This window comes from Coregonus clupeaformis, chromosome 8 (genome assembly GCF_020615455.1).
Source record: "Coregonus clupeaformis isolate EN_2021a chromosome 8, ASM2061545v1, whole genome shotgun sequence".
NCBI classification, from domain to species: Eukaryota; Metazoa; Chordata; class Actinopteri; order Salmoniformes; family Salmonidae; genus Coregonus; species Coregonus clupeaformis.
The window spans coordinates 49,895,017-49,910,771 of NC_059199.1; the positions used below are offsets into that span (position 1 = coordinate 49,895,017).

At 41.6% G+C, this 15,755-nt stretch overlaps 1 protein-coding gene across 2 annotated transcripts in view; it reads left to right on the top strand.

Annotated features, from left to right (window-relative positions):
* LOC121571890 (lysophosphatidylcholine acyltransferase 1) overlaps window positions 1-13,429 on the top strand; it is a 29,354-nt gene extending 15,925 nt beyond the window's left edge. For both annotated transcript variants that reach the window (XM_041883672.1, XM_041883673.1), the window contains exons 6-14: window positions 4,774-4,832; window positions 5,585-5,619; window positions 7,032-7,086; window positions 7,249-7,331; window positions 7,492-7,617; window positions 8,633-8,786; window positions 10,572-10,670; window positions 10,858-10,999; window positions 11,268-13,429. In XM_041883672.1, the coding sequence (XP_041739606.1) occupies window positions 4,774-4,832; window positions 5,585-5,619; window positions 7,032-7,086; window positions 7,249-7,331; window positions 7,492-7,617; window positions 8,633-8,786; window positions 10,572-10,670; window positions 10,858-10,999; window positions 11,268-11,446 (932 nt within the window). In that variant the 3' untranslated portion in view covers window positions 11,447-13,429. The remainder of the gene's footprint in view (window positions 1-4,773; window positions 4,833-5,584; window positions 5,620-7,031; window positions 7,087-7,248; window positions 7,332-7,491; window positions 7,618-8,632; window positions 8,787-10,571; window positions 10,671-10,857; window positions 11,000-11,267) is intronic.
* Window positions 13,430-15,755: the final 2,326 nt, after the last annotated feature.

Sequence of the window (15,755 nt, forward strand, 5' to 3'; positions counted from 1 at the left end):
ATGTCTTAAAGTAATGATGGACTGTCATTTCTCTTTGCTTATTTGAGCTGTTCTTGCCATAATATGGACTTGGTCTTTTACCAAATAGGGCTATCTTCTGTATACCCCCCCACCTTATCACAACACAACTGATTGGCTCAAACGCATTAAGAAGGAAAGAAATTCCACAAATTAACTTTTAACAAGGCACACCTGTTAATTGAAATGCATTCCAGGTGACTACCTCATAAAGCTGGTTGAGAGAATGCCAAGAGTATGAAGAATGTATGCACTCACTAACTGTAAGTCACTCTGGATAAGAGCGTCTGCTAAATGACTAAAATGTAAGAGTGTGCAAAGCTGTCATCAAGACAAATGGTGGCTACTTTGAAGAATCTAAAATATAAAATATATTTTGATTTGTATAACACCTTTTTGGTTACTTCATAGTTTTGATGTCTTCACTATTATTCTACAATGTAGAAAATAGTAAAAAATTAAGAAAAACCCTGAAATGAGTAGGTGTGTCCAAACTTTTGACTGGTACTGTAGTTAAATATCAAGAGTTGAATTGCCCACTGAAAGTTTTCCCAACTGTCAGACTGGAGCTGTAAATCCCTGTTTATCTAACCCTGTTCCTGTCTGTGGAGTATTGCCCCTTTAAACCCCGCTGTTAGTTTAACTCTGGGTTGTGTTAGTGTGTCTGTCCAAATCCATCTTCATTTATACAGCACATTTCAGACATGCAATACAATGTTCTTCACAGGAAAAAACAAATAAAAACAATGAAAATATAATGAAATATTTACTACACAACATAAGAGGATAAAAAAACAAAAGAATAACAATAAAACTGAACGACTAAAAAGCAACCTAAGGAAAAGCAAAGCCAAAAAGGTATGTTTTAAGATCTCTTTTAAATATGTCCACAGCCTCGGCCTCCCTCAGGTTCTCTGGCAGGCTATTCCAGAGGCTGGGGGCATAATAACTAAAGGCTGCTTCTCCATGCCTCTTGGTCCCAGGCCAGTGCTAGAGGACCTGAGGGACCTACTGGGTACATAACTTTAAAAGCAGGTCTGACATGTATTGGGATGCACAATCGTGGATTGATTTAAATACCAATAGAATAACACCTAGGTTTTTTACCTGGTGTTTTAACTTTATTGCCCGTGAATTAAAATGTGCGGCCAGATTCTCTCACTGTGCTTTGGCTCCAACAATAAGTACCTCGGTCTTGTCTTGATTTAGCTGTGCAATGTGTCTCCTCTTGTTTAGTCCTCTCACTGGCTCTCTGCAAAACAGCCCTGTCATACAGTATCTCTCAATCATATTTCAGCTTCCCTTCTCTTTCTTTCCTGAATTCCCTCATCTCTTCCTCTCTGCTGTACTAAAATGGCTCTCCAACAAGTCGCTCTCACACAGACCTTCACATGCATCTCTCTCTCCCTCTTTCTCTATCCCCTCTTTCTTTCTCTCGCCCCTCTCTCCTCCTCATCCCTTTCTCTCTCCATACTCCTACATAATCATCCAGTCATAACTCCTACAGTATCCTAGTGGTAATGGTCCCATTGCACCGAGAGGTCAGGGTGGTCTCCGGCAGTGTCATGACCAGGCTGTACTACTGAATAATACTGTAACCATTAACACAGGCTTTTGACGTTTTGTGTCCCCAGGGTGAAGGTTGTCAGAACATCAGTCATCTTACACACACACACACACACACACACACACACACACACAAGGGAGCACACACACTCAGAAGGTTGTCAGAATGTCAGTCATCCACTGAGTATGAATTAGGCTTGGGCGGTGTCCAGATTGTCATACCTTCATACCAACCTTGTGCCATCTCAGGTTATTCGGTAATAGCGGCATTGAACACAAGGGGCACTGTTTTCAAACCCCACTGAGCCTCTGTAATGTGAAGGTTAGCAATGCTAACAAGTACAAGTAAAATCCCATGGTGAATGCTAGTTAAATGCTAACGAGCTCATTGCGAACATTCTATACAGTCTCTGACAAACTATTTGCAAGGCAGACATCCCAGCTCATAACGTTATACAAGTAACTCAAAAATGCTACTCAGTTTGCTGTACACACAAAACAAATATTAGACAGCAAGGCTCTTGAAATGAAGAACGCCATCTGCTTATCTCCTAACACAAGTTGACTGCAGGTATTTATACTGAACAAAAATATAAACTCAACATGTAACAATTTCAATGATTTTACTGAGTTACAGTTCATATAAGGAAATCAGTCAATTGAAATTAATATATTAGGCCCTAATATTTGGATTTCACATGACTGGGTAGGGGCGCAGCCATGGGTGGGCCTGGGAGGGCATAGGCCCACCCACTTGGGAGCCAGGCTAACCCACTGGGGAGCAAGGTCTAGCCAATCAGAATGAGTTTTTCCCCCCACATAAGGGCTTTATTACAGACAGAAGTACTCCTCAGTTTCATCGGCTGTCCGGGTGGCTGGTCTCAGACGATCCCGCAATTGAAGAAGCCGGATGTGGAGGTCCTGGGCTGGTGTGGTTACACGTGGTCTGCGGTTGTGAGGCCAGTTGGACGTACTGCCAAATTCTCTAAAATGACATTGGAGGCAGCTTATGGTAGAGAAATTAACATTCAATTCTCTGCCAACAGCTCTGGTGGACATTCCTGCAGTCAGCATGCCAATTGCACGCTCCCTAAAAAATGTAGACATCTGTGGCATTGTGTTGTGTGACAAAACTGCACATTTTAGAGTGGCTTTTTATTGTCCTAGGGCTGTCTCAATCTTGGTCGACCTAGTCGTCTGTTTTTTCGACACTCTTCCTCCTACTGCTGCTGGCCTTCGCAGATTCTGCTGTTACGCTTCTGCTTTTACACTACGAACAGGCTACCATTTGGAGTGCCGATCTATCTTACCATTTCTACCGATCTGTGTGCCAGTTATGATTTTTATGTGCACATTTTCGTGGAACAGTTTCATTTAATTTATAATAAAGTATTTGTATCTCAAAATCATTATCATGTGATTAATAAAAATTCTAAAAGTAACTTCTATTGCCATTGCCAACTATGTAAAAATAGCCTACATAAATCCAACAAATAAAAACATTGCAGCCTGCAGGTAGAAAATATCTTGATAAAAATAAATATCCTATAAATCACATTGGCTACGCATGGCCTGTCTGCAAGGAACTTGAAACATTGTGTAAACTATTAACTTGGGTCCAGCTTGAAGCTTGCACTAGCAAACTTGCAACATTGTAGTGGCGCAGTGGTCTAAGGCACTGCATCGCAGTGCTAGCTGTGCCACTAGAGATCCTGGTTTGAATCCAGGCTCTGTCGTAGCCGGCCGCGACCGGGAGACCCATGGGGCGGCGCACAATTGGCCCAGCGTCGTCCAGGGTAGGGGAGGGAATGGCCGGCAGGGATGTAGCTCAGTTGGTAGAGCATGGCGTTTGCAACGCCAGGGTTGTGGGTTCGATTCCCACGGGGGGCCAGTATGAAAAAATAAAATAAAATAATGTATGCACTCACTAACTGTAAGTCGCTCTGGATAAGAGTGTCTGCTAAATGACTTAAATGTATAAAATATTCTGGGCTCTCAGTTTCCTGCTCCGGACAGACATAGCTGTAGGCTATTTGCGCAAGGGATAAGAAATAATAAGGTAGGCCTATTTTATGACGTTTCCACCGGATCAGAGCGTGACATTTTTTTTCCCCTTTTCACACTGAGTGGTTATCGAAAGAGAGCTGGAAAGATTTTTCAAATAGGCTAAGTTGAGGAACTATTGTCATTCTCAATGGATGTAAAAACAGACTTCGTTTACTTGCTGTTTGAGGTGAAGAAATTATTACTTTGAGAAGTGAGTTAAGACAATCAGAAATACTATCAGATCTCCAAATGGGCACATTTATAGGCCTACATTTGCATGCAGGAATCAGGTCCTTACTCAACATTGACAGGAGCGCTACAAACAAATGACAATGAATAAATTGACAACTCCTAAATGGAATGAAATAAACCAAAACTTGTTCCTCACAAGTGTAGCCTAGGTTGTGCAGTCCGCAAACAGCGTGTCCCCTCAACAAAGAGAACGGTAAAAGACTGTAATAAGAATATATTGAATGCATTAACAGAAATTACTATAACCAAACAAACATTGTAGATTAGAAATTATGGGAATTAACGGGAAACGTACTACTGGTGATACAGGTGTGCCATCCCCGCAGCCTCCGCAATGGATTAGTCTACTGAGACAGGTGTGAATCAGACCGACTAACAGCCTATCGACCAAACAATCGACCAGTCGACTAAATGGGGTCAGTCCTATATTGTCCACAGTACAAGGTGTACCTGTGTAATGATCATGCTGTTTAATCAGCTTCTTGATATGCTACACCTGTCAGGTAGATGGGTTATCTTGGAAAAGGAGAAATGTTCACTAACAGGTATGTAAACAAATGTGTGCAAAAAAGCTTTTAATGCGTATGGAACATTTCTGGGATCTTGTTTTTCAGCTCATGAAACATGGGACCAACACTTTACATGTTGCGTTTATTATTTTGGTCAGTATACTTAAAAAGTACCTATAAATATTCACATTTATTAAAAAACTTCAAAGAAATGGTTTAACAGTATTGACGGTATTGAAAAACCATCCCGTGGCTATTTCCAAATACCCCGGTATACGGTATACACGGTAGAGTATGAATATGCTCACACAGACGCGCACACACACAAATACGCACAGACACACACTCACACTCACTCAGTAACCCTTCTCTCTCTCCTCAGGGGCCTTCATCCCAGCAGTCCCAGTCCAACCAGTAGTCCTACGTTACCCCAACAAACTGGTAAGCATACAACTAAACTCTCCCTCCTTCCCTCCCTCCTCTCCTCCAAACCACCCTCTCTTCATTCCTACTATCCTTCCCTTCCTTTACATACCTATCCTTCCTTCCCTTCTTCTCCCACTCTCTCTCCCTCCCTCCGTTGACAGTTTCTCTCTTCTCACGGCGTGAGTCCGTCTGTGTCCATGCTGAGTGGTATTTCATCTCTACATTGTCGTCCTCTACTCTTTTCCTTTAATAGCACAAAATAACTGAAAAAGTAAAAGCAAGTCTCAAATAGACGATCCGCCTAGTTGCTTTCACTTGTACAGTGTTTTCAGACCAGTGCAGACGAAGGAGGGGGAGAGGAAGCCACTGTAGAGTATTGAGATGTAGCCTCTGTGTAGGCATCAGTCCTGCTGTGTGTAACTCATTTATGCCATGAACACGCTGGGATTTTGTGTTCGAGTATTTTAGATGGAGCCAATGCTTTTTCAATGGGAGTTATCTGTTGTCGGATGAATGACAGCGTAGATTGTCTGACAGAAAATGCACAAATGGTCCGTCTTTTGACAGATACAAATAGTTTACTTGTGTTGTACTTTTGACGGACAAAAACGGACAATGATGTACGTCATATACGATTTGATCCCTATTCATGTGTCTCAGTGTGTCTCTGGCCCGCGGAGGAGGAGAGGAAGCCAGTGTAAAGTATTGAGATGCAGCCTCTGTGTAGGCCCCAGTCCTGCTGTGTAACTCCCTTCCTCTTTCAACAGGATACGATCACATGGACATGGCAAGGTCCTGGAGCGTGAGTATCTCTTCCTCATTTTTTTTCATCTCTCTCTGGCTTTTCTTTCTCTCGGTCTCTTCTCTCTCTCTATCTCTCTCTCTCTCTGTCTGACCTAGTCTCTTTCTCTTTCCATTGCTGTTTCTCTCTCTTAGGGTGTTTTCAAATATAGTCCCCTTTAAAATAACCGATCTCAGTCCTCTTTAAAGTGAACTCTGGGGTACCAAAAAATAGCAAAAGAACTCAAATGTCTTTGTATTCACACTGCCCTTGCCTTTGAATGAGGACTCAACTATTTTGCCAGTTCACTTCACCTATTTTGTGGACCAAGTCTTCTTTGCATTCACATTGCTATGTTTAGAAAGGAACCAAGATTTTTGTCCAACATGCACTCTGTGTTTTTACAAAGTGCAGGACTAGCCATTCAATCAGAATGCGTTATCGGACAGCTAGATATACCTACTTACATTTTGGAAGCTAATAGATTGCATTTAGTTAAAATATGAGACAAAATAATTTTAATCAGAAGATACTATTAACATGTCAATGTGATTGGTAACAGAATAAATAGCAATAGAATAACTGCAGAATACTTAATGCTGTAATTGGAAATTGTACATCCAAGGTAGGCTACTGCCCCTTTTAAGAGCTAGAATAGATTTTGTACCCTATGTTGTGATTCTCACCAAACATATTGTCTTCTAACACTATTCGAACCCCACAATCAATTAACAGTTTATGAAGCTCTCCTAGCCTATAGATCACATATTGCAAACAAAAACTCCACACATTTTGGAATTTCTGTGCGTCCTTGACAATCGCTAATCAATATCCAAAAACAGCAAAAAAGATTCTGCTAACCTGCACATCATCATCTTCTCTCTTTTGTGGCACCACTGTGAGGGTTTATGACAGGGGAAACGGTGTTGCAATAGTCTAGTGTGTGGTGCGGGAATAATGACAAGCAAACCTGGGGAGCTTTGCGTTCACATTGTCCTAAAAAAGGGAACCGGACCACGGAATTCAAGCAAACCGAACTCAGACCACCTCTCGAGATGGTCTCAGTTCGGTTCGCTTCGGGGGCTCTTTTGAGGGGTCTGAGTTCCTTTGGAGTGTTCACTGCACAAAAAATTAAGCGAACCGCACTGAGTTCACAAAAATTGGTTGAAAGGGACCAAGTGTGAAAACATCCTTAGGCATATGCTCAAACTCCCTGCTGCTCTATCTATCGCCCCCTGGCTGTTGTTTGTGGAGAGGTCTGGCAACATGTTTTAGATTAGAAGGGGATGTTATTGTGTTTTTAGGCCTGTGGTTAATACAGGCCTAATATACCCCCCCTGCACAACTTCCCTCTCTCTCTATTCTCTCACCCCCCCACACACACACTTTTTTATTTCTGAATCAACTGATTACTCTCTCTTCTTTCCACTCAGGTTTGAGATACTGTGGCTGACACTGTGCCAGTTTCATAACCCCATAGAGATCGAGGTAAGTGTTCTTTTTTTAAAGGTGGACTCAGCAAATATGATACCATCGTTACATAGTGGGGTGTCTTACTGCTTACAGACATCCAATCTCTCTTGAAGAATGTGAAGAAATTGAGAAATGGAAGATGGGCAGGTGATATGTAAATTTTTTTCTTCCATGCAGTACCTGCCTCTCTACACTCCTTCAGAGGAAGAGAAGAACAACCCTGCTCTGTTCGCCAACAACGTCAGACGCATCATGGCCAAGTTAGTACTGTGTGTGTGGCCTCCCAGGTTACATCAAGCTTTTACATTGAGTTTACATCTGGCTATCTGTGTGTCTTTAACTTCTCTAAATGCCTGCCACATATACAGTATATCTGACATGTCAGGAGGGGTCCTGACTGCTCTCTCTGTGCTCTGATAGGGCCCTGGAGCTTCCCATTACAGACCTGTCGTTTGATGACTGCCAGCTGAGCCTAGCAAAGGGCCCACTGCGTGTCCCTAGCAACAGCAGCCTACTGCAGTTCAATAGATTAGCGCGAAGGCTCGGGTGAGTTTACTATACTATTGGTCGTTCAGCATTATTACAGGTCCTTAACAGTTTTTAAAAACGGAATTGTTTTGCTGTTGTAACAAAACATTAATGTTGATTAAATAAGAACATTTCAAAATGCTATAAATGTTTATTCTAAAATCTTAGTTGTCTGAATGGGTAGGTATGGTATGAGTGATGTCCTGTACATCGTTGTGTGACATTTAAGGGTGTCATATTGGGGACTGATGGTCATACTGGGAAAATAATACTGGATTTACTGGGAAATACTACAACTAATACTACTGGGTTTACTGGTCGAACTGGGAAATACTACTGGGCTTAATGATAATACTGGGAAATACTACTGGGCTTACTGATAATACTGGGAAATACTACTGGGCTTACTGATAATACTGGGAAATACAACTGTGCTTACTGATAATACTGGGAAATACTACTGAAATACTACTGGGTTTAGTTATAATACTGGGTAATACTACTGAAATACTACTGGGTTTACTGATAATACTGGGAAATACTACTGAAGTACTAGTGGGTTTATGTCGAATACATTCAGATACTAGAAAGTATAGTATTTCAAAGTATTTGAGATGTACTTAATTTTGCCATTTAAATCTGTGGTTTTCAAACTTTTTCAGTGGGGACCCCACCCCAAATCTATTGACACAACCTTAAAATCAGTACATTTTTATTTTCATATCAACAAATAACCTTCAATTCATTACATTCTCATCTCTCCTATCAACATTAAGAGAACCAATACATACATTTACTCAATCAAGTTTTATTTTTCAAATTCTTTCTCAAAAACGTTTGTATATTGTCCCATAAAATAATCTGTACTCTTACATTTTGGTTCCCAGTTTTTTTATGTATATATTTAACCCAACTGCAATTCTCGCGACCCCGACTTTGAATACCACTGCATTAAATGGACAAAACCAAGCTTGTAGCCACAACACTGGACAGTAGGAAATGTATTTCTTAACCATGTATTTTCTATGTGTAGGCTGAGAGCTGGGACAACAGATACAGTGTTACAGCAGCAGGCTAGCAAAGCCAGGAAGCTTTGGGGATACAGACTGGGATTGGGGGACTTTGCTCAGTACCTCAACCTACCTGTGACGGACATGCTCACAGAGTTACACAGCCTCTTCAACCAGGTACAGTGGGGGAAAAAAGTATTTAGTCAGCCACCAATTGTGCAAGTTCTCCCACTTAAAAAGATGAGAGAGGCCTGTAATTTTCATCATAGGTACACGTCAACTATGACAGACAAAATTAGAGGAAATTTTCCAGAAAATCACATTGTAGGATTTTTAATGAATTTATTTGCAAATTATGGTGGAAAATAAGTATTTGGTCAATAACAAAAGTTTCTCAATACTTTGTTATATACCCTTTGTTGGCAATGACACAGGTCAAACGTTTTCTGTAAGTCTTCACAAGGTTTTCACACACTGTTGCTGGTATTTTGGCCCATTCCTCCATGCAGATCTCCTCTAGAGCAGTGATGTTTTGGGGCTGTCGCTGGGCAACACAGACTTTCAACTCCCTCCAAATATTTTCTATGGGGTTGAGATCTGGAGACTGGCTAGACCACTCCAGGACCTTGAAATGCTTCTTACAAAGCCACTCCTTCGTTGCCCGGGCGGTGTGTTTGGGCTCATTGTCATGCTGAAAGACCCAGCCACGTTTAATCTTCAGTGCCCTTGCTGATGGAAGGAGGTTTTCACTCAAAATCTCACGATACATGGCCCCATTCATTCTTTCCTTTACACGGATCAGTCGTCCTGGTCCCTTTGCAGAAAAACAGCCCCAAAGCATGATGTTTCCACCCCCATGCTTCACAGTAGGTATGGTGTTCTTTGGATGCAACTCAGCATTCTTTGTCCTCCAAACACGACGAGTTGAGTTTTTACCAAAAAGTTCTATTTTGGTTTCATCTGACCATATGACATTCTCCCAATCCTCTTCTGGATCATCCAAATGCACTCTAGCAAACTTCAGACGGGCCTGGACATGTACTGGCTTAAGCAGGGGGACACGTCTGGCACTGCAGGATTTGAGTCCCTGGCGGCGTAGTGTGTTACTGGTAGGCTTTGTTACTTTGGTCCCAGCTCTCTGCAGGTCATTCACTAGGTCCCCCCGTGTGGTTCTTGGATTTTTGCTCACCGTTCTTATGATCATTTTGACCCCACGGGGTGAGATCTTGCGTGGAGCCCCAGATCGAGGGAGATTATCAGTGGTTTTGTATGTCTGTCATTTCCTAATAATTGCTCCCACAGTTGATTTCTTCAAACCAAGCTGCTTACCTATTGCAGATTCAGTCTTCCCAGCCTGGTGCAGGTCTACAATAATGTTTCTGGTGTCCTTTGACAGCTCTTTGGTCTTGGCCATAGTGGAGTTTGGAGTGTGACTGTTTGAGGTTGTGGACAGGTGTCTTTTATACTGATAACAAGTTCAAACAGGTGCCATTAATACAGGTAACGAGTGGAGGACAGAGGAGCCTCTTAAAGAAGAAGTTACAGGTCTGTGAGAGCCAAAAATCTTGCTTGTTTGTAGGTGACCAAATACTTATTTTCCACCATAATTTGCAAATAAATTCATTAAAAATCCTACAATGTGATTTTCTGGATTTTTTTTTCTCATTTTGTCTGTCATAGTTGACGTGTACCTATGATGAAAATTACAGGCCTCTCTCATCTTTTTAAGTGGGAGAACTTGCACAATTGGTGGCTGACTAAATCATTTTTTCCCCACTGTAGGTATCTAACACACAGCGCATAACTCACATAGTGTCCTACACACACCACACACTGATTTGATTCAGTCAATCAAATAAATCAATCAAATTTGTAGAAATAAATAACCATCAGTGTTCTTTTCTTTCTCTCTCTCTCGCTCGCTCGCTCTCTCCGCCTCACTCTCTCACTCCCTCTCTGAAGCATGGAGATGGCCAGATCGACGTCAGGGAGTATGTGATAGCCCTGTCTGTGGCGTGTCAACCCTCTAAAGCCATGGACACCCTCAGGCTTGCCTTTGGTGTGAGTGACAGGCAATTAAGCTTCATAACAGTTCCTATGAAGCACTATAAGAACCCAATGTCTGCTCCTATAAAGCATTAGAACATCTATGTCTGCTCTTATTAGGCATTATAATAGAAATACCTACAAAATACCTATGTCTGCTATATAAAGCGTTATAACTGTCCTATGTCCTGACCCTGGTCAGATGTACGAGGCGAAGGAGGACGGGGCCATCGTGGAAAAGGATCTGGCGTCCATTTTGAGAACGGCGTTGGGAGTAGCAGAGGTCGATGTCACAGAGTTGTTCTCAGCAATCGACACACTTGACGCGGGGAAAATCACACACGGTGATATCACACACCAATACCCTTGCCTTTCTTGCGCTAACACTCGCTTCTTGTCTTTATTGAGGAAAAAGTTTTACTTACTATGATTGTGATATGTGGTTGTCTCACCTAGCTACTTTAAGTTGAATGCACTGTAAATCACTCTGGTTAAGAGCGTCTGCTAAATGAATAAAATATAATGTAATCCAACTAACGGGATTACAGCCAACACTGTAACTACACTGTAACTACTCTCTTTGACCTTCCCTCTCTCTATATCCGTCTGTAGATGACTTCTGTCGGTTCGTGGAGCAGCACCCAGACTTTGCTCAGGAGTACCTCCTCTCCTCCAGGACAACCCCCTCTACCCCCCACACAGCCCCCCTGGTCAACGGGTTCAGTGTGGACCATTACGACATAGAGGAGCAGACCTGCAGCCTCCCTGGACAGAAGAGGAAAGAAGACTGAGACTCTCAAATGGATCTATCTACTTCCTATCACAGAGAGAGGAGGAGAGTGGAGGGAGGAGGAAAAGATGGAGGGATAGAAGGGCGATTGGGAGGCCCTGGGGCTCTAGCAAACAAATCTATCTTCTACAGTTACTATATCTTCTGTGTCACTGTGGCCCATATGTTCTACCAGAGAGAAGGAGAGAGGGAGCGAGGGATAGGATATATTGAGATAAGGAGGGGTGGATAGAGGGAGAGAAGTAAGAAACTATTAGACGGATAGAGGAGATTGAGACTGAAAGGGAGAGATGGAGGTAGAGAAGGGTTGGGTATGTTGAAGGAGAGTAGAGGGAGAGATGATAGAGAGATTTGGTTAGTGAGAGGATATGATGGAGGGTGGAGACAATCTGTTCCTCTGGACACCATCTCACACCAATACTCCCATCTCTGGTTTTGTCTGCTACTGTTTTCAAGGACTTTGTATGCTGTCTGACTTTCCAACATGAGTTTTAAAGGAACTGGAGTTCTTAGGAGTTCATCAAACACTTTGGCTATTTATTTTCAAAAGGGTTTTACTTTTCTATAGGTATTTATTTGTCTTTCGTTTTTATCAAACTATCTATGCCCATTATGACAATGAAATGCACACTCCAGTAAGACTTTTCTTTTTCACGATTAGTTTTATCAGGTGATTAAGCACCAAACTGAGCTCTGAGCTTAATCACTGCCTTTCATAACGAGACTGACTGAGATCAATTGGATCGAGCTGAAACTAAGCATTTCACTGCCTCGTAGACCATAGCAACTCACAACAAGACAAACTGTTCAAATGGATGAATATGGGACCAAACAGACTTCTTATTTATAAACCAGAGGATTCTTGCACGTTCACATTGAGCTCCTTGTTGCCTTTTTAAATTGTTTTAAACATGTTAATGGTTGTTTTAATGTTGCCTGAGCTTGAGTGAAACATTCCACAGCTTAAGTGTATTTATTTTCATAAGCATAAACACTGGGGTCTGAAGATGAACATTTGTTTGATGTTTTCTCTTTTCTTAGTGGATGAACAGAGAACCATAGAGTTGGGTTCCATCTCAAATGGCACCCTATTCCCTATATAGTGCACATTTGGCTCTAGTCAAAAGTAGTGCACTATATAGGGAATATGATGCCATTGGGGGACACATTCAGTTAAAATATTCAGATATGTTTACCTCTTTTTTTAGTTGCCTTTCTCATATCACTCTGGAATGAAGTTGCCCTTACACAAAGATCTAAGATCAGCTCACACTGCTGAAATCCTAACATTAACCATTAGGCAGGGGGCCATCATAACATTAACCATTAGGCAGGGGGCCATCCTAACATTAACCATTAGGCAGGGGGCCATCCTAACATTAACCATTAGGCAGGGGGCCATCCTAACATTAACCATTAGGCAGGGGGCCATCATAACATTAACCATTAGGCAGGGGGCCATCCTAACATTAACCATTAGGCAGGGGGCCATCATAACATTAACCATTAGGCAGGGGGCCATCCTAACATTAACCATTAGGCAGGGGGCCATCATAACATTAACCATTAGGCAGGGGGCCATCATAACATTAACCATTAGGCAGGGGGCCATCATAACATTAACCATTAGGCAGGGGGCCATCATAACATTAACCATTAGGCAGGGGGCCATCATAACATTAACCATTAGGCAGGGGGCCATCATAACATTAACCATTAGGCAGGGGGCCATCATAAAATTAATCTGGGACTTTATGATAAGCCATCAATCTGTTCTGGCTTTTTGTACTGGTTGGTTTTGTTTTGGGAATTCTCTGCAGTTTGACTTTGAATTGACACCTTTTGTATGTTGTACGTTTGTGGTATCTACATCTTTGAATGTTTTTGAGTATTCATTTTGTAAGAAAGTGAATTGTAAATTATGAATACCTATGCAGTGCTCATCCCTGCCTTTTATGTTGAATTAAATCATGACATTTCTACAGCTGCGGCATTGTTCTTTATTGCCTCTAGCAGGAGCTGTGCTCCTGAAATACGTAGATATTCAGATTATTTGATCGTGACTATTCTACGCCTATGGCAAAGATGATTTAGAATATATACACTACCATTCAAAAGTTTGGTGTCACTTAGAAATGTCCTTGTTTTCCATGAAAACATACATGAAATTAGTTTGAATAGGAAATATAGCAAAATGCATAGGATATGTAGTCATTGACAAGGTTGGAAATAATGATTTTTAATTGAAATAATAATTGTGTCCTTCAAACTTTGCTTTCATCAAAGAATCCTCAATTTGCAGCAATTACAGCCTTGCAGACCTTTGGCATTCTAGTTGTCAATTTGTTGAGGTAATCTGAAGAGATTTCACCCCATGCTTCTTGAAGCACCTCCCACAAGTTGGATTGGCTTGATGGGCACTTCTTACATACCATACGGTCAAGCTGCTCTCCCACAACAGCTCAATAGGGTTGAGATCCAGTGACTGTGCTGGCCACTACATTATAGACAGAATACCAGCTGACTGCTTCTTCCCTAAATAGTTCTTGCATAGTTTGGAGCTGTGCTTTGGGTCATTGTCCTGTTGTAGGAGGAAATTGGCTCCAATCAAGCGCCGTCCACAGGGTATGGCATGGCGTTGCAAAATGGAGTGATAGCCTTCCTTCTTCAAGCACCCCCAGACCATCACATTGCCTCCACCTTGCTTGACAGATGGCATCAAGCACTCCTCCAGCATCTTTTCATTTGGTCTGCGTCTCACAAATGTTCTTCTTTGTGATCCGAACACCTCAAACTTCGATTTGTCTGTCCATAACACTTTTTTCCAATCTTCCTCTGTCCAGTGTCTGTGTTCTTTTGCCCATCTTAATCTTTTATTTTTATTGGCCAGTCTGAGATATGGATTTTTCTTTGCAACTCTGCCTAGAAGATCAGCATCCCGGAGTCGCATCTTCACTGTTGACATTGAGACTGGTGTTTTGCAGGTACTATTTAATGAAGCTGCCAGTTGAGGACCTGTGAGGCATCAGTTTCTCAAACTAGACACAATAATGTATTTGTCCTCTGGCTCAGTTGTGCACCGAGGCCTCCCACTCCTCTTTCTATTCTGGTCAGAGCCAGTTTGCGCTGTTCTGTGAAGGGAGTAGTACACAACGTAGTACAAGATCTTCAGTTTCTTGGCAATTTCTCGCATGGAATTGCCTTCATTTCTCAGAACAAGAATAGACTGACGAGTTTCAGAAGAAAGTTATTTGTTTCTGGCCATTTTGAGCCTGTAATCGAACCCACAATTGTTGATGCTCCAGATACTCAACTAGTCTCAAGAAGGCCAGTTTTATTGCTTCTTTAATCAGCACAACAGTTTTCAGCTGTGCTAACATAATTGCAAAAGGGTTTTCTAATGATCAATTAGCCTTTTAAAATGATAAACTTGGATTAGCAAACACAACGTGCCATTGGAACACAGGACTGATGGTTGCCGATAATGGGCCTCTGTACGCCTATGTAGATATTCCATTAAAAATCAGCCGTTTCCAGCTACAATAGCCATTTACAACATTAACAATATCTACACTGTATTTCTGATCAATTTGATGTTATTTTAATGGACAAAAAAATTTGCTTTTCTTTCGAAAACAAGGACATTTCTAAGTGACCCCTAACTTTTGAACGGTAGTGTGTGTGTGTGTGTATATATATATATATATATATATATATATATATATATATATATATATATATATATATATATATATATACAGTGAGGGAAAAAAGTATTTGGTCCCCTGCTGATTTTGTACGTTTGCCCACTGACAAAGACATGATCAGTCTATAATTTTAATGGTAGGTTTATTTGAACAGTGAGAGACAGAATAACAACAGCAAAAATCCAGAAAAATGCATGTCAAAAATGTTATAAATTGATTTGCATTTTAATGAGGGAAATAAGTATTTGACCCCTCTGCAAAACATGACTTAGTACTTGGTGGCAAAACCCTTGTTGGCAATCACAGAGGTCAGACGTTTCTTGTAGTTGGCCACCAGGTTTGCACACATCTCAGGAGGGTTTTTGTCCCACTCCTCTTTGCAGATCTTCTCCAAGTCATTAAGGTTTCGAGCCTGACGTTTGGCAACTCAAACCTTCAGCTCCCTCCACAGATTTTCTATGGGATTAAGGTCTGGAGACTGGCTAGGCCACTCCAGGACCTTAATGTGCTTCTTCTTGAGCCACTCCTTTGTTGACTTGGCCGTGTGTTTTGGGTCATTGTCATGCTGGAATACCTATCCACGACCCATTTTCAATGCCCTGG